Source organism: Neophocaena asiaeorientalis, unplaced genomic scaffold, assembly GCF_003031525.2.
Source record: "Neophocaena asiaeorientalis asiaeorientalis breed wild unplaced genomic scaffold, Neophocaena_asiaeorientalis_V1.1 scaffold317, whole genome shotgun sequence".
Lineage (NCBI taxonomy): Eukaryota > Metazoa > Chordata > Mammalia > Artiodactyla > Phocoenidae > Neophocaena > Neophocaena asiaeorientalis.
Genome location: NW_020173114.1, coordinates 5542748 through 5567840, shown reverse-complemented (window position 1 = coordinate 5567840; position 25093 = coordinate 5542748). Strand labels below are relative to the sequence as shown.

General features: G+C 38.9%; 2 protein-coding genes across 3 annotated transcripts; both read right to left on the bottom strand.

The window, feature by feature from the left end:
- Positions 1–691: 691 nt before the first annotated feature.
- On the bottom strand, positions 692–23385 carry DR1 (down-regulator of transcription 1). The gene is made up of 3 exons (XM_024743576.1): positions 22440–23385; positions 11816–11979; positions 692–4337 (listed from the first exon to the last, which is right to left on the bottom strand). Exons 1-3 carry the CDS (start codon positions 22657–22659, stop codon positions 4191–4193), a joined length of 531 nt encoding a protein of 176 aa, XP_024599344.1. The 5' UTR covers positions 22660–23385; the 3' UTR covers positions 692–4190.
- LOC112398835 (protein C19orf12 homolog) lies at positions 15218–16710 on the bottom strand. 2 transcript variants are annotated; one of them, XM_024743578.1, is made up of 2 exons: positions 16197–16710; positions 15218–16141 (listed from the first exon to the last, which is right to left on the bottom strand). In XM_024743578.1, the coding sequence occupies exons 1-2, from the start codon at positions 16553–16555 to the stop codon at positions 16030–16032; spliced, it is 471 nt and encodes a 156-aa protein (XP_024599346.1). In that variant the 5' UTR covers positions 16556–16710; the 3' UTR covers positions 15218–16029. The 2 variants fall into 2 exon arrangements, with proteins under 2 accessions (XP_024599346.1, XP_024599345.1); XM_024743577.1 differs by having other exon boundaries at positions 15218–16710.
- Positions 23386–25093: the final 1708 nt, after the last annotated feature.

Here is a 25093-nt window from a genome sequence, read left to right as displayed (position 1 = left end):
CACGGCGCGCCTCAGGCTGGTGCAACGTCACGCCGGACTCTGCCGCTGCAGGCTCGCCCCACACTCCGTGCTCCTCCCTCCTCCCGGCCTGAGTGAGCCAGAGCCCCCGAAGCAGCTGCTCCTTTAACCCCGTCCTGTCTGAGCGAGAACAGACGCCCTCCGGCGACCTACACACAGAGGCAGGGCCAAATCCAAAGCTGAGCCCTGGGAACTGTGAGAACAAAGAAGAGAAAGGGAAATCTCTCCCAGCAGCCTCAGAAGAAGCAGATTAAAGCTCCATGATCAACTTGATGTACCCTGCCTCTGTGGAATACATGAATAGACAACGAATCATCCCAAATTAAGGAGGTGGACTTTGAGAGCAAGATTTATTATTTTTTCCCCTTTTCCTCTTTCTGTGAGCGTGTATGTGTATGCTTCTGTGTGAGATTTTGTCTGTATAGCTTTGCTTCCACCATTTGTCCGTTTTTTGTTTTAATTTTTTTCTTAATAATTATTCTTTAATAACTTTATTATATTTTATCTTACTTTATTTTATTTTACTTTATTTTCTTTCTTTCTTCCTTCCTCCCCTCCTTCCTCTGGAACATATGTATATGTATAACTGATTCACTTTGTTATAAAGCAGAAACTAACACACCATTGTAAAGCAATTATACTCTAATAAAGATGTAAAAAAAAAAAAATAACAAGAACAAATACTTTTGCTTTATTTTCCTCTTGCTTTCATACTAAATAACAGACCTGCTGTAGCAAGTATAACTCATTTGGTATAATTTAAGAATTTCAAGAAATTCATTAACATTCTCAGGCCACTAGACCATTATAGTAATTCATTATTATAGTACACATTAAAATGGTGTCTTCTTACAAACACTTTAGAAAACTGACAGTACATAGTAAACACCAATACATGCACACCCCATGACCCAACAACTCCACTCCCAAGTATATATTCAGCAGAAATGCATATATACACTCACCAAAAGACATGTATAAGAATGTTCTCCACAGCATTATTCATAATTGCCCAGAAGCAGAAACCACTCAAATGCCCATCAATGGTAGAATGGATAAATTTTGTATATAATAAAACTAGATAATGAAATACTATTCAGCAATGAGAATGAATGAACTACAGATACATGCAACAATATGAATGAATCTCACTCTAGTAGGTTGAGTAACAGCCTCCTAAGATATCCAGGATTGAAGCCCTGGAACATGTAAATGTTACCGTATATGACAAAAGAGACCTTGTGGATATGATTAAATTAAGGATCTTGAGATGGGGGATTATCCTGGATTATCCAGGTGGGCCCTAAATGTAGATGTAGAGGAATATTTGACTATAAACAAGAGAAGATGATGTGATGATAAAAGCAGAAGCTTTGAACATGGAGGAAGAGCCCACAAGCCAAGGATTATAGGCAGACACTGGAAACTGAAAAAAAGACAAGGAAACAGATTTTCCACTCACAATTAATTTCCAGATTCAGGAACCAACCTCAGCTTTGGCCTAATGAAACTGATTTTGGACTTCTGATCTTCAGGACTGCAAGAGAATACGTTTGTGTTGTTTTAAATCACTAAGTTTGTGATACTTTGTTACAGTGGCATCAGGAAACCAATCACTCACAAATATAATGATGAGCAAAAAAAGAGTGTATTATGTATGCATTTACATAAAATAAAAGACAGGCAGAACTGATTTTAGAAGTCAGAATAGTAGTTACTTCTGGGGAGGAAGAAGAAGATAGTGCTGAGACAGGGGCAAAAGGAGGGATTCTGGGATGTTCTTAACACTCTGTTTCTTGATCTGAGGGCTGGCAAAATGAGTATGTTTAATTTGTGAAAACCCTTATTTATGTACTTATGTATGGTATATGTAAGTTTAAAAATTGATGCCTTTTCAACACTTACCTGATAATCTGCTGAAAAAGACATATATTCAAGGAGGTGGGGAAAATACTTACTAAACAATAACTTTATTTCTCAACAACCGTAAAGATTTTGTTTCTCTCTCCAAAGGATTTTAAAAATCTCAACAGACAGAATGTAATAGTTAACTGCTAAAAAATAAGCTAAGAGTAAAATACTGCTTAATTAGCTCTGTTATGCCTGCACCCTAGGACTGTAAATTACAAAAAATACAAGTAAAACCACATTTTCTGAAATAACAGCAAACAGAGGAGAAAGTCAAGTACTATATACCAAATGATCAAAATGTCTTTTGGGCCTAGGATTCTTGAAACTAGTAAAAATGGTAATAATAGAAATCTCATGCCATTAATCTATATAGATTATTAAATATAAAAACAATTTATAAAACACATCAGATTTTATTGCTTGAAGAATATAGCATATGAAAATCACAAGAATGTCAAAATGAAAAGTCACTAGGATTCAAACATATAATACATTATCAGATGCAGTAAAATATTAATTAACCTGAACTCTGCATCAAAAAAAAAGTATGGAAAAATATCTAAGTTGTTTACATAAGAAACATATACTTAAAATAGAAAGTATAAGGATGTTACAGTACAAGTTAGAAAAGCCAACACTTATTAACTTATTATTTCTTAGACTAGACTACCTTTGGTACTTAAACTTTTAAAAAAACAATCCCTTCTATTTTGTCCAAATGCACTTCATGGATTCAATACCAACTTCAACTCAAAACATTAAGCAAGATTCACTTAGTTGTGGCATGGAAGAAGTGTATTTAATAAATGTATGACAATATTTCACTTTTTCTAAAACTGCAAAATATGATCATTAAGAAATCTAATACTTGTAAACTTCACTTATTTAGCTCTTCAATTAAAATTGGAATCCTGACATCTGCCATCTGTCTTTAGACCTGGTGAATATACAAATTTAAATGATTTGGCAACTGACATAGGAATTTAGATTACTTCATACTATCTTAAGTGGCTTTCCATTCAATACAAACAATAGGCCAGTTCTTCAACACACTGGATTCCTATAAAAATCACTACCATAGTTTATTTATTGGAACCAAATTAAAGCTTTTCCCTTGTAATGAGCAGGTTGAAACTATGTTTCATATAGGGCTGATCAATTATGATACACTTTCTTAAACAAAATAAAACAATCATTTTTTTAAAGCTCAATTATGATGGAGACAATGATGCCATTTCAAAAGGAAGCATTGGACACTCTAGGCCATCTAGTCAAGAAATTGTAAAAGTAATGCTAAAAACAAACAATAAGTAAACTATGACTACAAGTTAAATTACAAAAAAATCCGTCTTATAGCAAGCATGCTCATTAACTTTCATTTCTTTCCCCCAGCAAAGGTTTGAATATTCATGAACCTTAGTTAAACCAACGGAACCTAAGCAATTGTTTCACAAGTTCCAATAAACATGGATGGACTAAGCAAGTAATACTATTAACAATCATTGGAGTGAAATACTAAGAATCATGACAGTCCTCAAAACGGGGCAGTCTTTGAAATGTAATAGTGTAGCTCAAGATGAATTATGCTATAATAAAACTTTAGTTTTTACCTCTACATAAAACAAAATCAAAACATAACCTACCAAATTTTACAACTACTACTGAACATACTCACCCTAGTTTTTGAATGTCTTGTTTGAGATTTTTTAAAACAAGTATATTCATCTGAGCATATATATTTAGTGCCTGTATATATACTCATTTTAAAAGACAAAAAATCCAAATACTACAGAACTGAACTCTTTGTTTTTTCACCAGCTTGATCTAATATCTACTGCATCACATAGCACCTCCCCCCCAATAATTTAAAATTCCCAATTTTTAGTTTAGTTAAAAGGGCAGAGGAAATGCAAATGAAGATTTAGAGCTTCTGTATAAATTTCACTGTATTTTTATAAACTTGAAGTTTTCTGTAACACTGTTTATTGATCAAATAAAGGACTCACTGCTATCTAAAATTTCATAAACACCATTAAAAATTCAAAATTGATATTATACTGAGCCTTAAATTTTCAATAGTTAGAAGAGACAGTTTTTACATGAATAGCACACAATAGATGAAACTTAACGGCAGACAACCCTAGAATACCAATGGCAAGTCCACCAAGATGCATACAAAATTACAGATAAGCATTTCTTTCACTGTTTTCTTGTGCAGGGAAAAACATTTATAGAGGAAATAGAAACTCAGCTGGTGAATTTCAGATATCATCATCATCTTCTTCATCCTGAGAAGATCCTGCCTGGTTGGATGCACTTGCTGAAGCAGCAGCAAGCTGTGCTTGTTGGGCAGCTTGCTGCATTTGAAGCCATTCCTGTTGGGCTAATTCTGCTTGTTGCTGTCTAGCCTAAACACAAAAAACATAAAAAAAAAAAATAGTAATTTTTAAAAAAACCTACAACATGCACACTTTCATAAACTCAGTCATTATCAAATTTGGATATTTTCCAACCATGATATAGTTGTTGTACATGAGGACAACATGAACTCTATAAGGAAATATAATTAGAGGTTGCTTCTTCTCAATTTTCTTAAGGAGAGTTTCCAAAAGTTTCCATAAAGATTTTCGATAAAAGTTTCCTTTTATGCTACATAATGGTTCAACTGAAAAACCTAAAAAAATTTAAAGAAAAATCACAACATTCACTCTTTGGTTCCTTTTCCCTGTGTTTCTCTCTCTTCTGTTTCACTTGATTCTTCTGTCCTCTCAACTCATAATTTTGACGTAAACATTTGCAATCTAAAAATTATTTCTGTGGCTTAAAAGTTCACTAGTACAATACCTCTGTTAGGGAAAAGTACTGTACGTGAATGCACCAGCTACCTTGAATTTCTTTTAAGTTTCTATCACAGTTCCCTACTATATAGATACATCTCTTTCTTCCTCTGTCCCTCTCCCCTCTCTGTAAATACACACGTATGTACACACAAAGAACATACTCTTCCCACATACACACTAGTGAAAATTATTTATCCAGTACTGAATTTAAGTGGGATAATTAAAATCCATTCATTTGAAATATCCTCTATAAAAACCACCACAGGATTTGAGAAATCAATATGTATACATATGCATTACATGCCCTATTGCACGAGCTAAGGCTCCTTCCCAATTTAATTTCATCCATTAGCAGAAAAACCACACCAAGGGAAAAATGAATCTGTTTTTGAAAAGATCATATAATTTCCCATTAGAGTTTACCAAAACAATGTTGTTTCTCCATTTCTGTCTTTTCTCAGAAGTATTCTTTAAGCCTGGCTCATACCCTCCTTTATGAATGGCCAATTGCTAGTCATCATTTAAAACACACATCAGTTTTCAGTTTTTCTTGGTCCTTCTAGGTCACATTTTCTGCTCTATTTCATATTCTATAATTCTCTATGCATTCCCATACCTATCCATTTTGTTCTCTAATTATGTAAGTATACATCTTTTTTCTCCACTAGAGTGGAGAATAGAAAATGTTTCCATATTCATTGTTGCATTCCCAACATACAGGCCCCCAGTAGTTTCTGACTGGATGAATGTTTTGTGGGAAAACAATGAGACTCAGCACAACCTTAAGATTTTACCATGTAAATTCCTAACTTTTCTTAATAATCTGTCATGAATGTATTATCCAAACATTCCTAGGGGAAAATTACTACACTTAAAAAAAAATCATTTAGGAACTTCCCTGGTGGTGCAGTGGTTAAGAATCCACCTGCCAATGCAGGGGACATGGGTTCGAGCCCTGGTCCTGGAAGATCCCATATGCATCGGAGCAACTAAGCCTGTGTGCCACAACTACTGAGCCTGCGCTCTAGAGCCTGCGAGCCACAACTACTGAGCCCGCGTGCCACAACTACTGAAGCCCGGGCGCCTAGAGCCCATGCTCTGCAACAAGAGAAGCCACCACAATAAGAAGCCTGTGTACTGCAGTGAAGAGGAACCCCTGCTCGCCGCAACTAGAGAAAGCTGCGCTCAGCAATGAAGACCCAATGCAGCCAAAAATAAATAAATAAATAAAAATTGTTTAATCTGTAATTTAAAAAAAATCATTTAATTGTTACCAATTAAGTCCAAATTTCTCAGCCTAGAGTTCAAGACCCTCCAAATTACTGTCTGCCCCAATGTATTTCTCTAATATTCTTTCAAAACATTTGTCTTGTGCTCCAAAAAAAAACAAACCAAAAACACCCCTAGATAAACATAAAGTGTTTCCTAAATACACATCATACCCTCCCACTTTTGCTACCTTTACTCATGCTGATGGTCATTCTATTTGAAATCTGATTTTCACCTACTGAAATTCCACTCTTCCTTCAAGTCAAACTGAAATACTAGTTTCTCCATTAAGTTTGTTCCTGATTCCTTCCAGTATCATTCAGGGTCTAATCAGGAGATAGAAGTTACACTAGTCAGGGAAATAGAAAGAATGTCATATAAAAGATTATTAACCAAGTATAAAGGTGGTAACTAGGTAACTGAAAAGGCAAGAAATGAACACTAAGATATGTGGGTGGCAACTACAGGAAGCAGCCACCAACCCTAAAACTGGGGGAAACAAGGGAAGAGGCTGGGATTTTTAAAACTTGGAAGCTTAGAGGAGCAACCCATAGAAATGAAACTCAGACTTCTGAAGAAAGAGCATAAATTGGCTGGTACTACTACCATCTCTGAGCTTAGAGGAGGGCCTCAGGGTTTGAGACCCAAATCCTTGAGCAAGGGGATGCATGTTCAGGCTGCTTCTGTATTAGACAAACTGCAAACCAGATTCAGTTCCCACTACAGGAAAAAAATGATGCAGCCAGGGTGATGCATTGCTGGGTTGCTCAAAGGAACCTGAAGCCAACTGAAAGTAAAAGAAAGGAACATGTGCCTTCTTTCACCCAGCCCTGTAATCTCCCTCTAGAGCCCCCTACTGGCAGCACAGTCTAAAGGAAGTCAGCTAGAAAACAGAAACGTGGTTTGCAGAGTACTGTGCCCAGTCTCAAAGCGGAACATGGAAAGGATGGTTTCATGCTGAGATAATTGCTTAGTAACTGGCACACTCCTGTATCATTAAAATCTAATGTGATATCTCTGTACTTGGGGATCTCTTTACATCTTCCTCATGAGACTAGTCAACCTCATAATACAGCTGTTAATATACCTATATTATACCTTCCCTACAAGACAAAAACGTTATTTGTGTTTTTTTAGGAAATTAAAGACCAGGTATTCTAGTAACTACTTCTACCTATTTTTATAAAGAAATATGAAAATATTTCCATAAAACACAGGCATGTTTACTTTTATGGCAGGAATACCCAGAGCTCAAAATAGACTAAGAACGCTTCACAGAAAATACTTGAAAATGGTAGGGCAAACCAAATATATTGATTTAATCAACTTAATAATACCTACTTTGTGGCCTAATCAACTATAAATAGATACAATTTTGTGGCACATACAAGATAATTCAAATAATTTCAAGTCTCTACACAGGTCTTATTGCAAAGTTGCTTTATCTTGTAGTTTGCTCAATGATCTACAAAGACATGTACTGGTTACACTAAAAATTTAACTGACTTTTAGGTATCATCACCCCATATCAGCACCCATACTTTTCTCTCTGAACATAAAAGCATTCCAGTGTCTTTAAAATCAACGTTGATTGGTAAATATTATTTGTATTCATTTCCACAAATTAAAAATTTCAGTGTAATTTATTCTGCTTTCTTTTTTTCCCTTTTGCTTCTCACCCAATCCATCCCCAGTATTTTCCTTCTAAAATGGAAGAGTGAAAGAGAAGTAAGGAGGCATATACTTCCTAATTCACTTCTTCTGGAGATTTTCATTGCGTTTTAAGTTTCTCACTTCCACACACTAAAATAACTCATTTATAATTTACAGCTAACTTTAATCTCAACATATTAGAGATTACCTCCTTTTCAAATATTTGCTGCTAACAGTGAAAGATAGCTTCAAATGAGGCTGCTATTGTTTTGGCATATAAAATAAAGTCTAAATGATTAAGTGAAATGAAAGTTATGTAAAAGATGTTATAATAATTTATCAGTTCCTTTTATATTTAAGACTAAAGTACTTTATGCTCTAGGAAAAAAAGTACTAAGCGGCTGCTATAATTTTACTTCTCTTCTGATTTTTCTCACAATAGCAAAGAAATACTAGGGTATTTTCACCCATAGGTCAGGGCAAGAAAGAAGGGAGATAAGGGGAAAAAAACAAAACAAAATAGATGACAAGGGTAGAGAGCTGAAGACAGATATGGCAGTCAGTTATTTTTCATTCATCTTTTTGCCCTAGAAACGATAAAGCATGTTCATTTCACTTAAAAGTTCCAAAATAAATTTAAGCAAACAAAATGGTGGCTAGAGCATTAGCACAGTATAGTAGAAAGAGCACAGGTTTTGGAGTCAAAAGGTACTTACCCTTTCATTTGTTTAAGTCAACCCTTCCCAGTACTAAGCTTCATAATGATAGGAACCATGTCTCTTTTTTATACTGTTAGAAGCCTAGCACCTAGCACTATATCTGGTAAATAGTGAAGACTTTAATAAATGTCTGTAGAACAAATGATCTGATCTCATGCAAGCTTCTCTATCTCTGAGTCTGTTTCTTAAGGCATAAATGGGTATAGTAAAATTTGTATTACTCATTAAGAACTCTGCCAAGTATATAACGTATTTAGCAGAGCATCGTTTTCCTATTATCAAATATTTCCTTTGGCACCCTGTAGGTGATCTGCAATAGTAGAGACTCAATAAATAATAGTCATTCGTTTTTTTTTTTAAGACATCTTGCTATTTCATGCCTCTTTTTTTTTTTTTAATAAATAAATTTATTTATTTATGGCTGTGTTGGGTCTTCGTTGCTGTACGCGGGCTTTCTCTAGTCTAGCTGCGCGCGGGCTTTCTCTATTTGCGGAGAGTGGGGGCTACTCTTCATTGTAGGGCGTGGGCTTCTCACTGCGGTGGCTTCTCTTGTTGCAGGGCACAGTCTCTATGCGCACGGGCTTCAGTAGCTGTGGCACATGGGCTCAGTAGTTGTGGCTCGCGGACTCTAGAACGCAGGCTCAGTAGTTGTGGTGCACGGGCTTAGTTGCTCCGCAGCATGTGGGATCCTCCTGGACCAGGGCTCGAACCCATGTTCCCTGCTTTGGCAGGCAGATTCTTAACTACTGAACAACCAGGGAAGTCTGCCATTAGCTTTTTAAAAAAATTATCACTCCTCATTTGGTACCTCATATTCATATGGATTATAACAGTTTGCATGTGCTCATGCCTGCCTCAAAGGCTTTTCCACTTTAGCACCTATTTCATAGGTTGTTGTGAGGATTAAATGAAATAATACTGGTAAGTTACTTGGCAACATGATTAACACGTTTAGAACTCAAATGTTGGTAAGCTTTTATCTTCCTTATTAGTTTAAATGGTATCTGCTGTCTAGTGCTTGATAACACTTAAAATTCAAATGCTTTTAAATATAAACCAAACTGGTTGTTATGACTGCAAAGAGATCAGTTATGGTACTAATCTGGAAGAGATGACCTAAAATGGTATTTCCCCGTTCTAATGGTAATTACAGTAACTGGTAGCAATTCTTATTCTATTCAAACCAAACCTGTCTTTCAATTTCAAATGAGAAGCCAGAACTTTGTAGGGAAAAAACAATATCACCTTCTCCCCTCTTTTTTTTTAAATAATGGTGATATATATGTTCTTTAACCTCCTTGAACCTCAGAATTGTAATTTGGAACATCAAGGTTGAAGTAAATGATTTTCAAAAGTCTCTTCCACCCCTAGAGTTCTGTGCTTCCTTGACTTACCAACCCAACTCAGTCATCCATTCAACAAATAGTTATTGAATACTCCCCCTGTGCTAGTTACCATGTTAGGTGGGTGCTAGAGATACAACTAATAATGGGTCCTGCCCTCAGGGAGCTTACAGACTAATGGTAGGGACAGACATTTATAAATGACCATACAGCTCTATTCCCATGATGAAATAAGTATCTCTATGGAACTGAAACACTCCATATTTTACATCCTGTTTGCCATAGAACAACCTCTGGCCCCAACGATTTAGGTCTAACTTTCAAGATCTTCCCACTGGAAAGTCAGTCAAATGCTTTATTTCAAAAAAGTATTTACATATAGACAGTTTGCTTGAGCAATCTGAGCATTTTAGTAGTACCCAAAAATGGAATGGATTATTTTTTAAGCTGTTATCATAAATTTTCAAGTTCATAATTCCTTGCCCCTGCCTTTGCAGGGTAGGTGGGGAGGAGGTACAGAGAAGAGAAAGTAAAAATACCGTTAAGGTACCTCAGCCCCAGCCGATAAGTTTTGCCTTGAACAGTGATTTGCATTCTTAATAATCAGGTTATTAAGCTCTCAGTCTTATGTGGAGTAAATATTCAGTCACATTCAAGAATCACTGTGCTCTGTAACTGTCTTCTCCCCAGCTTCAAGGAACCTGGCAGAGAAGAAGGAAACGCCAATTTTTCTCTCTCAATCTCTTCCTCTTGTTCTTGCCCTACATACCTGTAGGTATTCTAGGTGTTGCATCCCATCCCTGAGTGGAAAGGACTGATGGAAAGCTTTTTTGTGTTGGTCTTTGCCATCAGCATGGGGTATGTGTGCATACTGGTTGTGGTGTCTATTCACTCCATGTGGAAGCTGTGCTGTGTGGGCTTCTGCATCCCCTTATCTTCATCCCTAGGTATTTTTATTAGGTAATAAATGCTGCCAGCCTTTGTTGCCTCTACTATAACGCCAAGGAACAGTGAACCATGGGGAGAACACGAGGGGTGAGATATACTATAGCAGTCATCTTTGGAGAATATGATCTTCCACAGAGGATAGCTCCGAAATGTGTTACAGAGCTTGCTTCTATTTTGCCACCAAGGGGACCTGGAAGGGAATGAAGAAGGTACCCAGGATTCTAAGGATGGGCCAAGGCAGGCCCAGAAGATGGTACAGAGATAACATTGGTGAAATTCTAAGAGGCTAGCCACAAATTCCATTCAGTCCCAGCTCCTTGTGGTCCCCTCCTTTCTTTTTTTTTTTGCGGTATGTGGGCCTCTCACTGTTGTGGCCTCTCCCGTTGCGGAGCACAGGCTCCAGACGCGCAGGCTCAGCGGCCATGGCTCACAGGCCCAGCCGCTCCGTGGCATGTGGGATCTTCCCGGACCAGGGCACGAACCCATGTCCCCCGCATCAGCAGGTGGACTCTCAACCACTGCGCCAGTAGGGAAGCCCCCCTCCTTTCTTAAAAAATAAAGGGATATTAGTACTTGTTGCTAACCCTTCACAGACTGGACATTAGAACTGTGACAGGCAAGAAAGGAGAAAAGTTTTCTCCCTTTCTCTGCTCCACTGGCCCTTCAAAGTTTTTAAGATTAGAATGTTTTAAAGGTGTATTAAAGTCCTAATTTAACTACAAAGTAGATGTTAATCAGATTTTTCTTATATGCCACTCGTCTAAAAATTTGATACAATATTTTCTCACCAGTCTATCATTTTAAATCTTAAGAATGTTTAGGTATACTTTTCATGCTTTTAAATGGCCATTCTGCCTGAAAAAACATCAAAATAAAATCTCAGTAGTTATTTGGAGTTGTTCTCAGAAAATAGGCTGCTGCAAATATTTGCTTTTATATAAAGTAAAAAACTAGCCAGACCTAACATCAGGCTCTATGATCAAACAATCAGCCACAGAAAGAAAATTTTGGGGGTATGTATGTTGACTAAGGAAATGATTTTAGAAACCAGTATGATTTGGGTTAGCAAAAAGGGTCAGATTCAGATGAAAATAATTTAAAACGTGTTACTTACTTTTGCAAATAATTCCTGTTGCTGTCTCAATAACTCTTCTTCAGGAATGCCAAGGTTTTCCAAACGAGAACTGGCCTTTCTTCTTTTTAATGCTACTGTCTTGCATTCTTGTAAGACTTCTTTTACTTCACTGATATAAGAGCCAAAGCCTAAACTTTCTAGTGCTGGGGAAATGAAAATATGAAAACATGAAAAAGTGGTAACAACACAACTTTTTCTCTCACCTATGGAACATTAAGTTTGGTGAGGGTTTTGGGCTGGGTGTTGGAGGGGAAGGTTGTTGCTTTCTAATAATTTTACCTATTTTATAGCTGCACAACAATCATCGGTATGGCTAAGAAAATATTTTATCAAACTTTCTTAATATTAGATGGCAAATTAGTTAAAACTTAAGGAACATTTCAAGGCACTGGCCTTCACTTTTCCTTTTCTTTCTAATTTTTTAAAAACCAAAGCATTTCCTGGAGGAAAAAAAAAGTCCAATGTAAGAACATGTGGTTTTAGTAAGAAAACATTTTTCCTATACCACTCATAGTAAATCAACCATTAAGTCATCACTTTCTCAAAGAATACAAAAAGAGCAAATGTTTGGAATATATTTGTTAATAAAACATATTTTGTACCATTTGGCTTAGAAAAAGTAGGCTGGTAACACATGCTCTAACTTTCAGCAGGATAAGATGAAAGAATAGATAAGTTCTTTTGTCTAATATACCAACAGGAAACTAGTATTTTTAGCAAAGACATTCAAACTGCCAAGTTTAAGAAATACTGGTGGAAAGAGCTTATGAAATTCAGCATTTATATTCAACCAAAGTTTCCCTTGAAAATAAAACTTAACAGGAAACACTATAAAAATATTTAAAGTGACATGGCAGAAAAAGTGGGATAAAGGAAGACTATAAGGATGGAAGAAACATTAACAAAAAAGTATCTCCCTTTATTTTTTCACATTTAGAAAGAAAAATTTGTAAGAAAAAAAGGCCTTCTGTAATCCAGAAAGACAAAGCATAAAATTTCCTTTTGGCTCACGGTATTTAAGATTATATAGTTTTCTAAATGTTAAGGCCCCAAAATCATATTTTGCTTTCTGAGCCACTGATGAAATATAGGTGGTGAAAAACACAGTAAATGAACTTAAGTTAGTTCATCAGTTCTTACAGTCTTTCAACAACTATGATGAGCCAGACTCCCTCAGTAAAGATGACCTAAGTTCCAACTTTAGGAATTTGCTCTTCAAGGAGAATACCAAATATACCTTTAAAATCTACATTCCCATATAAGCTGTGTTTTTTTAGGCATTTTGAATGACTTACAACTTTAATTATTTCATATATTAAGCTGTTTTCATAAACCGTCTTTAGAAATAATGTGATGCCAAAAAGCAGACTGCTATTACTTGAATTTTAATTAACTTACAGACCCTCCCCTTGTTCCCCCCAAATTTAAATAAGACATTATTCTGAGTTCTGTTTACCAAATTAACCACCACCTAATCCCTGGCCTCAAGGAGTTTGGAGTATAGTAGGAAATTAAGTGAAAATTAGGCAGCCTGAATTTTTTACTTGAATTGACAGACATTATTTTTTAAGTGTCAATGCTAGAAGCCAAAGTTTTATCTTTTCTCTCTCTTTTTATAAAATAAATTTATTTATTTTTGGCTGCATTGGGTCTTCGTTGCTGCGCGCAGGCTTTCTCTAGTTGCGGCGAGCAGGGGCTACTCTTTTTTTTTGGCTGCGTTGGGTCTCTGTTGCTGCGCGTGCGCTTTTCTCTAGTTGCGGCGAGCGGGAGTTACTCTTCGTTGCGGTGCACGGGCTTCTCATTGGGTGGCTTCTCTTGTTGCAGAGCACAGGCTCTAGGCACGCAAGCTTCAGTAGTTGTGGCGCTCAGGCTCAGTAGTTGTGGCGCACGGGCTTAGCTGCTCCACGCCACGTGGGACCTTCCTAGATCAGGGCTCGAACCCGTGTCCCCTGCATTGGCAGACGGATTCTTAACCACTGCGCCACCAGGGAAGCCCCAAGCAGGGGCTACTCTTCATTGCGGTGTGCGGGCTTCTCATTGCGGTGGCTGCTCTTGTTGCAGAGCACAGGCTCTGGGCGCGCAGGCTTCAGTAGTTGTGGCTCACGGGCTCTAGAGCGCAGGCTCAGTAACTGTGGTACACGGGCTTAGTTGCTCCACAGCATGTGGGATTTTTCAGGACCAGGGCTCGAACCTGTGTCCCCTGCATTGGCAGGCGGATTCTTAACCACTGTGCCACCAGGGAAGTCCCTCTTTTCTCTTTTTTAAAGGCACAAGCATAGTAGTGCATTTTCAATACTGGCTGGAGACAGTACCAAAAGAAATCAGTAAATGATTTAAGGTGTCCCACCACATTCTAAAGAAAAGTCTTATTTTCTTATTCTAAAGAAAAGTTTTGGGCTTCCCTGGTGGCGCAGTGGTTAAGAATCCGCCTGCCAATGCAGGAGACATGGGTTCGAGCCCTGGTCCGGGAAGATCTCACATGCCGCGGAGCAACGAAGCCCGTGTACCACAACTACTGAGCCTGCATGCCACAACTATTGAGCCTGCATGCCTAGAGCCCGTGCTCCGCAACAAGAGAAGCCACCGCAATGAGAATCCCATGCACTGCAACGAAGAGTAGCCCCCACTCGCTGCAACTAAAAGAAAGCCCGAGCACAGCAACGAAGACCAAACGCAGCCAAAAAGAGAAAAACAAATACCGTATGCAAGCAAAAAAAAAAAGTCTTATTTCCTTAGCCCTACAACAAGGTTCTCCAAGATCTAGCCCCACTTACCTTCCCAGCTTTATTTCTGCCATTAAATCCCTGCATACTTTGTTAAACCTGACCGCTCAATGTTTCCCAACAGGCACCAGTTTCCCACATTCGTGCTGACAGTAATTCATTCAAGGCCTGGATCAAACTATATCTTCAAATTAAGCTTGCCTGATCCTCCTGGACAGAAGTAATCTCCCCCTTTTGAAATAAGATAGAATTTGGAACTTGGTTGTCACTGTATTTGTATAACCTTGGATATGTTGCTTAATATCTCTAAGCTTCAATTTCCCATCTGTAAAATGAAAACAGCATCTATTTCCTAATATCTTCCTACAGCCAGAAGCACTATAGTGGTTAAGCTTGCAGCCCCACAGGGACTGACTCCCAACTCTGCCTCATATTAGCTGTGTGAGTCAGGGTAAGTTCCTTCACCCCTGTTCCTCTAAAACAAGAATAACAGTACCTACATCTCATCAGATCAGGTTGCTGTGAAGAATAAATGAATATAAACAAAGAGCTAAGAACACAGGCTGGCCCACAGAAGGAGCAAAATTAAGTATTCACTATTATATTTTTAATACTTTAAGGACTGTGGAAATCAACAAGTGATTAACCTATGGCATTTAACAACACAGTGTCTAACATGTAAGAGTCCCTTAACTCGGACATATTATTCATCTTTTATTCATCTTTTTGTTGTTGTTGTTGTTCAGAAAACATTTAGGGGAAATTAGGGGAAATTTAGGGTGAAATTTAGGGTGGAAATTTAGGGTGCGCACATTTCTTAGTTTATAATTCTACCACTTCAGAAAGAGCAATAATTTTACTGAAAATATTTAATTTAAAAAACATCACTCAAGAACTACTATGACTTTTCAGATGGGGAAAGCAAGCCCCTGGGAGGGCGAGAGCCCAGTCGGGCAGCTACTGGGGGAGAGGCTGGGTGCCACTGACGTTTGTGGCTTCACTCAGCAGGCCAACTGCCCCCTCCCTGAAGCCACTCAGAAGTCACCGGGTGGGGAAGGGGCGTTCAAGAGGTAAACATGATTCCAGCAGGGGACAGCCCCAAGGTCCCAAGGGAGGGCTGGTCGGGGCAACGGCTGCCTGGACAGGCATCATCTTCACGTGATGAGATGAGAAGGATGAACGTGAAGACCTTCTTCCAGCCCCTATGTGAGCGAGAGTAGATTCAGAAAACTGCCGCTACGTGGCAGCAGTCACGGCTTTACTGTTCACCAGCTTCCCAGTTGAAGGGTTGTCAGGGCACACAGGGGCACACGGCCACAAAACACGGCATCTTAAATAATTTCCAGAACATGATATAGCACAGCCCCAGCCTCTCCAGCAGGAGACTTCGCTACAGTTTAGGGTAATATTCTGATGATGTGGGGCTTCTTGCAGCTCCCCAGTCACCTTCCATGAGTTGGGGGGAATCATCTAAACGGACCCCGCTTCCCGGAGCAGAGGCCTAGCCGTCGCACTGCACTTCCGCCTGGAGCTCCTTGGTGACGTAGCTGGCCAGCATCGCCAGCAGCTGCTGCTGCAGGGCCTCACTGCCCATGACCAGGATGGTCAGCTGCACAGCGTCTGTCCATTCCAGGCGCCTGACGATGGCAGTGGCTTCGTTAAGGAGCTTCTGCTGCTCAGGAGGTGGCAGCTCCATTATGATCTGAGGAACTGGCTTAAACTGTCCACTTGTCATCCAAGCGCCTAACAAACCCCCGACGGCCCCCCCAACGGCTAGTCCTGGTGACCCGCCCACCAAACCACCAACGAAGGCCACGGCCCCTGTGACCAGGCCGCCCCTCCCGGAGTGCTTGACGGCCGCCCGCATTTTCCTCTCCTCGGAGACGGAGCACAGGAGCCTCATGATGTCCTCCACCGCGACGGGCATCGCAGCAGACCTGCAGAGGCGGCGCCGCGAGGTCACAGGCTGGCAGGCGCCGGGACTTTTTAAATTCATCTATATCTTTTCTCTTACACTTAAGAGTATGCTAGTAAGTATACAGGACCTAAATAAATGTATAGCTATGCATTATCACACCATTAAATTCAAGCTGAACAAGTATATTAAATTTACTAAATTAACAAGTCAATACACTTGAGAGAACTCTTCAAAATGTCATGAATCACTAGACTAGACATTAAAAACTTCAATCTACCTTAAACCATGGAGGGCTTGGGTTAAAAATTAAAAAACAGAAACAAAAATCTCACTTTTAAACACATCTAAGGTTGAAAACACTGTTTTAAAAAAAAAAAACTGCAAGTAAGTCCAAGGTTAATATTTAATATTATTGAAAGAGCTATACTCTCAATGCTGAGTACACTGTACTCTCAATAAAATGGTTCAACAGGAGCAGCCATAAATTTAATTTCAAAACTGCATTGACTTTAATCCTAATTTTAAACACATTTTGGCTAACGGATATGAGTAACTGGACACAGCATTTTCTAAATGGGGATATTTTACATCATCTGTTATCATGTAGTAATAATATCCCTATTTTACATAAAGGAGAATCTTGAAGGATAAGGAAAATGGCTCCTAAGCAGGGCCATCAGTTAACAGTTGTGCAGGTGGTTCAGTGTACAACAGCAGCATATCTGAGGAGAGCCATTCACACTGTAAACATCATAGATTTGTATGCTTATTATAGCACTTTTTCTGGCAGATGGTAGTAAAGGTTTTTAAGGAAGGAGTGTCTCAACAGCCATTTATAATAAAAACTCTCCAGAAAGTGGGCATAGAAGGAACCTACCTCAACATTCTAAAGGCCATATATGACAAACCCACAGCAAATATCATTCTCAATGGTGAAAAACTGAAAGCATTTCCTGTAAGATCAGGAACAAGACAAGGGTGTCCACTCTCATCACTATTATTCAACATAGTTTTGGAAGTCCTAGCCATGGCAATCAGAGAAGAAAAGGAATCCAAATTGGAAAAGAAGAAGTAAAACTGTCACTGTTTGCAGATGACATGATACTATACATAGAAAATCCTAAAGATGCCACCAGAAAACTACTAGAGCAAATCAATGAATTCAGTAAAGTTGCAGGATACAAAATTAATACACGGAAGGAGTGCCTTTTTCTAATTTGTACAAAGGGATTTTATGGACTATTGATGGCCCTCGCTCTAAGGATCTCAGAGTAAAAGTCAAAAAAATATATATATATTTTAAAATTTGTGGCTAAAACATATATCACTTGTTTCTCAGAGGTCTGTCTGCTACCCTCTGCCATCTACCTTAAAACTGTACCCAGAAAAGTGCATGGCATATTAAGGAAAAAAAAAAACACTTAGCATGTTTTTTTCAATTTGAGAGACAGATATTAAGACAACTACTTAAAAAAAAAAAAGGTAAAAATGTCCACCCAACAATTTTAATACAGTCGTATCTTATATTTTACCAAAAATGATGTACTCCTCAAAAGTTTTGTTATAGGGCTTCCCTGGTGGCACAGTGGTTGAGAGTCTGCCTGCTGATGCAGGGGACACGGGTTCGTGCCCTGGTCCGGGAAGATCCCACATGCCGCGGAGTGGCTGGTCCCCTGAGCTATGGCCGCTGAGCCTGCGCGTCTGGAGCCTGTGCTCCGCAACGGGAGAGGCCACAGCAGTGAGAGGCTCGCGTACCGCAAAAGAAAAAAAAAAAAAAAAAAAAAAAAAAAAAAAGTTTTGTTATAACATGAATTTGTGTGAATTACTTTATACTTCAAATGCATAATGCATGCTTTTCATTTGAAAAAACTAAAATATAAAAAAATAGCGTTCTCTAATTTCTCTATTTTCTTTTGTTTGTATGTTAGGTGATGGAGGTATGGAGGTGATGTAGTTAGCTTAAAATATATTAAGAGGATGTAGGCCAAAGTGACTTCTTGGCTTACTGGCCTGACAAAGACCCTTAAGAATCATGCCCTCTATGGTATCATCACTCGTGGGAATCTGGGACAACAATGAGAGACGGATGGCAGAGCAAGAATCAAATATCATTCATCTTTATATCCTTAGCAGTATCTAGTACAGTGCCAAGTACACAGTAATATTCAAAAGTAACTGCTGGGTGGCAGAAGGAAAACAAAAACAAAAGACATCAGTTTTAAAGAAAACAGTAAAATCCTAACTTGAAAAGCACCTGATTATGTGATAAATTGTGCAATGTAAATTACATGTCCCTTCAGAAAAAAATTTCAGTATGGATGATTATTTAGGCAATACAATATCATTCTTATTATTATTACAACTTCTCTGCAATCACTCAGATCCTCTGATTTCAAAACTACTCCACATCCACTTTCCAAAACAGACTGTGGTTTAGGCTTTAGAGAAAGATTCTCAAAGTGTGGTCCATGGACTTGTGCCAGAAATGCCTGTAATGGTCTGCAATGAGTTAAGTACAGAAATTCAAAGTAAGCATTTTAAGAACCTTCAGGGCAAAATTGTAACTATGTGAAGTGATGGCTGTGTTAACTAATTTTATTGTGGTAATTATTTCATAATATATACACACATCAAATCATTACATTGTAAACCTTAAACTTACACAATGCTACATGTCAATTATATTTCAAAAAGCTGGGGGGAAAAAAAAAGAAACTTCATAGCAATTTGACAAAGTAATTTTATTTCTATTGAATGCAGTATCAAAAAATTTCATTTTGTTTTTCTAGTGATCCATTTTTTTTGTATTTTACCAAAGTACCAGTGTGAGAGGGATTATAATTTTTTTTAAAAAAGTCCTTCAACACAGAGCTTGGAGCAACACAACTGCTGAAGAAGTGAATCCTCGGAGACTTTTTCAAACTTTCACTACTTTCAGTTACTATTCTCAAAAACATGAGAAAAAAAAATGTAGCAAGAGATTTAAAATGCAGAAATAAAATAATATCACTTAAAATCTTCTTATTTACACTTTGTCTTTACAAATGGCATCATGATGTAAGGTTAAACATAACAGACTTTCAGCTTTATATTTCCATCAGTATCACTATAAAGTTTTTAAATTATTATTTGTTGTAGCATATTTCATGTAAGTTTCTCAATCCTGACAGATTCTCAGTAATTGCTAATTATACCTGAAACCATTAAGTATTATTTATACATAAATGGGGAAACCTTAGTTAACAGATTTGCCTAAGGCCAGACTTTCCGGTACAGAACCTGCAGCTCCTAACACTCAATGTCAATTCTTTCCATAATGCAACAGAACATGTTAGTACTCATTTAAAGATATGTGTTCACAGAAACCCAGCAACGAAATAAAAGGAACACCTTATAAGCTTAGAACTCCCTCTGTTTTGTGTATGTGATCTTCAAAGTCCATGTTCTTAAACTAAAAATAAGCAAAATGGTTAGATAATTTTTAAAAATTTTAACTAGGTTATATAATTTCAGATTTACTGGCAATAAAATTATTTTAACTTCTGCATGCATTTTACAGAACTGCCTCAAATGCTTAATTTGCCCTGACAAGGTAAAGCAAAGTGGCAAGTGAACAAGTGAAATGTTCTGAAGCAAAGTTTAGTTCATTAAACTTATTACCAAAAAAATCCAAACTTCAACATGTGAAAATCAAACCACTTTAAAACGTACATTATTCCACTTGGCTATATCTTACATTCTTAAATAATCAATGTTGACAGAACAGCATAAGAAATGTCATACTCAGCTTTCTAGAGTCTATAAACACACACTTTAAACACCTAAAAAAATACACACCTTAAGGATTTCTTTTAAAAAATTTTAATCACTTAAGACAAAAGTTTCTTTAAATGATTAAGCAATATGATATCAATATGAGATTATAAATGTATAAAATCTATTCCCCTAACTGGGGAGAATTTGGGGCTAAAATGTAGTTCCTTATCCACTTAACAAAGGCAAAATTAAAAGAAAAAAAAAAAGGTAAATTTATAAGGCTGTAGCAGGTTAATGCATGATTTTTTTTTTTTAATTAATAAATCATCCTCAGTACACAAGGAAAATGCTTTCACTGGAACTTTTTGACTCATATGTTAAACTGAATTTAGCATATTCCAAAGTTGAACTGTTTAGCATACTGTTCACTACAGCTGCACTTTTCTTCCATCATGTCAATCAGAAATCTAAATATATCCTAGAAAAGAATAAACTCTACCCAAGAAGACAGATTGTAATGTGTTTTTAGATTTTTGGAATGATCCCCACTTCTGTGGTGTAAACAAATGTTTAGGCAGATCCTTTTGAAATCTTTTGCAATTTTCATTAGAAAGACAATGTTGATAAAAGATCCTTTTTCTCTTTTATGAGTTGTAAAAGGTAATTACAGCTATTTGTGTTGGATGATCTTGTGAAAGGCTTGTGACAACTGCACATACAATGTAAAAATAAAAACACAAGAGGAAACATAGACAACTTGGCTTTCATTTTACTTCAGAGTACACCAAACAAGTAGAAGAAAACACTAGCTTTAAAATCAAATATACTTCTTCCTAGGGATTTTTTTTCTCCTTATGTACTGAAATGGAAATGGCAGAGTATGTTTTAAATCTACTTCCTACACATCATTAAGGATCAAAAATGAATCATTTAATCCTTTTGTCAATATTGACCATAAAATACTGCATATGGTGAATATGAGCAGATGTGTCCTCTACTTCAGAATAACAGGGAAGTCACCTTTTAAAAAGTTAAATTTTAAAAATAAAATGGTAGACAACCGCCTGCCTACCAAAATTAAATTAATCATGATTTTTTTTCTGACTTCAAAAGCAATCAAGAAATTGTTAGAATTTTAATTGGGTTATTATAAAAAGCAAGTTATCACGTCAAATAGAATGCAACCTTTTCATAAGAGTATATGTACAAATCACAGAAAGTGCTTCCCAAAACATTATGACTAGTAAATGTCTCCCCATCCCTGAAACAAACCATCAGAATATGGTCCCCCAAATCCCTATTAACTGAACTAAATCCTTTCCAAGATGAGAGAAGAAACTGTTAAACTTTCAGAACTGCTGTTCAATAAAAGCTGAAGCGTTTACATCTAAATCGGGATGACAGCAGGAAACAAGTGGGAAATATTCCATGAAAAACATCTCACAATCTTTCAACCCAAGCTTTAAAAATCTATCTCCATGGAACAAAGCAAGCTACAGAAAAAAGGAAGAAAGTAAGGAAGGAGGGGAAGGAAAATTAAAGAACACTGCCCCTTTTCTTACAGAATAGAACTGGAGTGCTTTGGCAACTTGTTGATTAACGTTAGGACCATGAAACCATTTTTAAAGCAGAAAATATACTCTACCCAACCCTAATAAACTTTACAACGTTGAACATGCACGTTAAGAATATTTTTACTCGTGTTCTGAAAATTCATCTTTTCCTCTACACTGGTGAAAAGGTCGGGTGGGGAAGGGGTACCCTTTCCACTCATGCTTGAACTTCCGGTCTGAATTCTAATTCTCCAAGGCAGAACTTCTGGGTTCCTCTCTCAGTTGTCATGATCTAGGTTCCACTTTAGGTAGGCACTTTCTCAGTTGTCACGTCTAGCTTCCACTTCAGGTAGGCAAAATTCTTGTTGCTTGGGCTTACCTGGCTGTAAGTTGAGATCGCTGCTACTACCTTATTTGGGGGGATGTTAGCTGACCTAATCGTTTGAAACCCTTACCTGCATTCGCTGTTTGAAAAGGACCACGAGAATATTACACAGGGATTTTAAGGCACCGGCTGCTTCTATGCCCGCGCAGCTTTTTCAGTTATCAGTACTAACCAGGGGACAGGACTGAAGGCTTTGACATGAACGGGTCACGCGATTAGCACTGTCCCCGGCCCCTCTTTGAAACAAAATCCCACACATACCACTTACCTTGTATGACGTGCTCTGGCGAGATGGTCTTCTTTTCCGATTTATTGCAAATCTCATTGGCTTCAGAAGATATAAGGTGAATGAATTCAGTGCAGCAGTTCACCACCAGCTCCCGGGCATCGTTGGCCACCCGGACATTGGGGAGAGTCTCTTTAATCATCTTATTGATAGCAGCTCTGGGTATAGTGAGATCATCATCGTTTCCAGATGAGGAAGCCATCGTACCTTCCTATCTCTCGCGCCCGACTTTGAAAACTCCCCCAGTTCTGGTCCACTGCTCCACGAAGATTTTTCAAAAGGCTGCCCTCGGAGAGCAACCCGGGGGGCGCTCTGAGAAGAGGGTGCAGAAAATTAAGGGGCGAGGGGTTGGCTCGAGAGGGCGTGGAACACCCGCGTGTGTGAAAGATTCAGGGCGAGGCTGGGAGCAAATTTGGGGGGGGGGGCTGAGGATTCTGGGGACAGCACTGCCCAGGTCGCAGAGGGGAAGGCTAGGTGGTCCGGAAATCTGAGCACTGGAGAACCCCCTTCGTGTCTCCTCTGCGGGGCGTGCGCTGTCGCCTAACCGGTTCCCCAACGGCGCCGGAGCAGAGGCAAGGTCCAGGGGCACTGGTCTGGCCGCGGTACAGGACGGACACCCAGCGGGCTGGGCTCTATAGAGCCGGAGCCCCCGCTGCCAATGCCGCCGCCGCCAGCAGCCGCTGCTGCCGCCTCAGCCAAACCATCCTTGAGACACCCGCGCCGCCGCCTCACAACATGTCGGCCGCGGCCGCTGCTGTAACCGAGGCGGCCTCCGGGGAACAAATACGGTCAGAACCAGGCACAAGGGGAGCGGCAGTGGCGCCGCTGTGGCCGTTTAGCCTGAACGCAGACCGCAGAAGCCAAAGCCGCGGAAACGGTGGTCCGTCCCTCCAGAAGCCAGAGAAGGTTTGCTGGAAGCCTCTCCCGATACCCTTTGCGCTACCGGAAGCCTCGCCCCCACATGTTCACCCCTCCCTTCCAGACCGACTTCCGGGTGTGGCTGCTGCCCTTCCCCCACCCGCGCTGGCGGGAACCGCCCGTTCTCTCCGCCAGCGGCTTCCGCCTGCCGCTGTCCCGGCACGCGTCCTGGCATCCCGCCTTTTACCAGGAACAGTGGCCGGGCGAGCGCGCGCCTCGCGGTACCGGGGAGCCCCAAGCACGCGCCGGGGTTTCGGCGCCAGACTCGGGTTGGGGTGGGTGGGTGGCCAGGCGAGGGTGGATCGCCGCCACTACCTTCTCTCAGCCAGCTGAGGCCTCGGAATCCTTTCCTAGCCAAGTTTGGAGACAAAGGAGCGCTGGATTTCGTTAAAAGAACTCTTTGCTAACCTTCAGGAGCCCGAATTGAGGTTGAAAGGAAGGGGAACGAAGCCGAGGCTCGGGAGTGGGATGCGGGCAAAGCAGAACCCCGTGTGCCTGGGTTTGCATCGTCCGGAGGAAAAAGCTTTTGATAATATCTAATAGACGTTATTCGGCTCAAAGCTCTCTATGGTCCTCCACCCATTTTCTGGTTTTATGGGAAATGAAACATTCAGATAAGAGACTTGCCCTCCCAGCCACTACTAATAGCTAAGCTGGAAACTAGAAATAAGATGCAACGTAGTGGAAAGGCGTAGTGTACAATGAGCCAAATTACAAGGTTCCAGCTTAGACGTTTTTCATGTTGTATTGCACGTTGGCTTCTGATGAGGCGGAAAAAAAGTGTTAAAGTATCTTAACTCTGATTTTTGCTTCTCTCCAGGGAAGCAAACGTGTGTCAAGTTCTTAACAAAAATTGCATTATTTTTAAAAACTAAGTTTGCCATAACTGTCATTTTGAAGAAGAGGCTGTGTTATATAAATAGCAGCGTGTTGCAATTTCTAAAAAGTAACCAAGATACCATTTAAATCAGTTTAGGCACTTTAGTTAATGGGATACTTTGTTCTCCATACATTGGCAGCAGCTGGCTTGTTTGAAATGTTTTAAAGTTTTTTATTTCGGTGTAAGACCCTAGATGTGGCACCTTGAGGAGACCTTACTTACACTTTTTTTTTTCATTTAACGTTTTCTCCAGTACACTTGCAGGTTCTTTAATTTCTTAAGTGTAGACACTTGTTTTTCAGTGTTCCTAAGTTTAGTCAAAACAAAATTTCTTTGATAAAACAATATTTTTAAAATTTTCTTCAAAATAGGAATGTGAAGGAATGTGTTGGCGCAGATGTTGGCTCTCTATTGTGTTTTTGTAAGTCAGTTTACTGTTAATTTAAAGAGTTATAGTGTCTAAATTTATCTCAGCCTTACCAAGTTTGTCAGACTGAAAAAGCTAGCTAGCAAAAAATGTCCCCCAAATTATCACATTATTATCACTGACCCAGATATTATCATTCCTGAAAAAATGTAATAGTGTTATGCTTGTTCATGTAACATTTATGCTACGTAGGCTTATAGAGTTATGATACATAAATCAGTAGAGCATATGTGTTAAGTTGTTATTCCAGTAATGGTTTATCACTACAGGGTTCTGTGGTAGCATAAACAAGAAATGTGTAGTAAAGGAACCTAGGTTCCAGTCCCAGTTTTTTGTTACTTTAGACAGGCCACTGTCCAAGTCTCATTTTCTTCAACTAGGAATGGAAATAATATATAACTCAGAAGATTC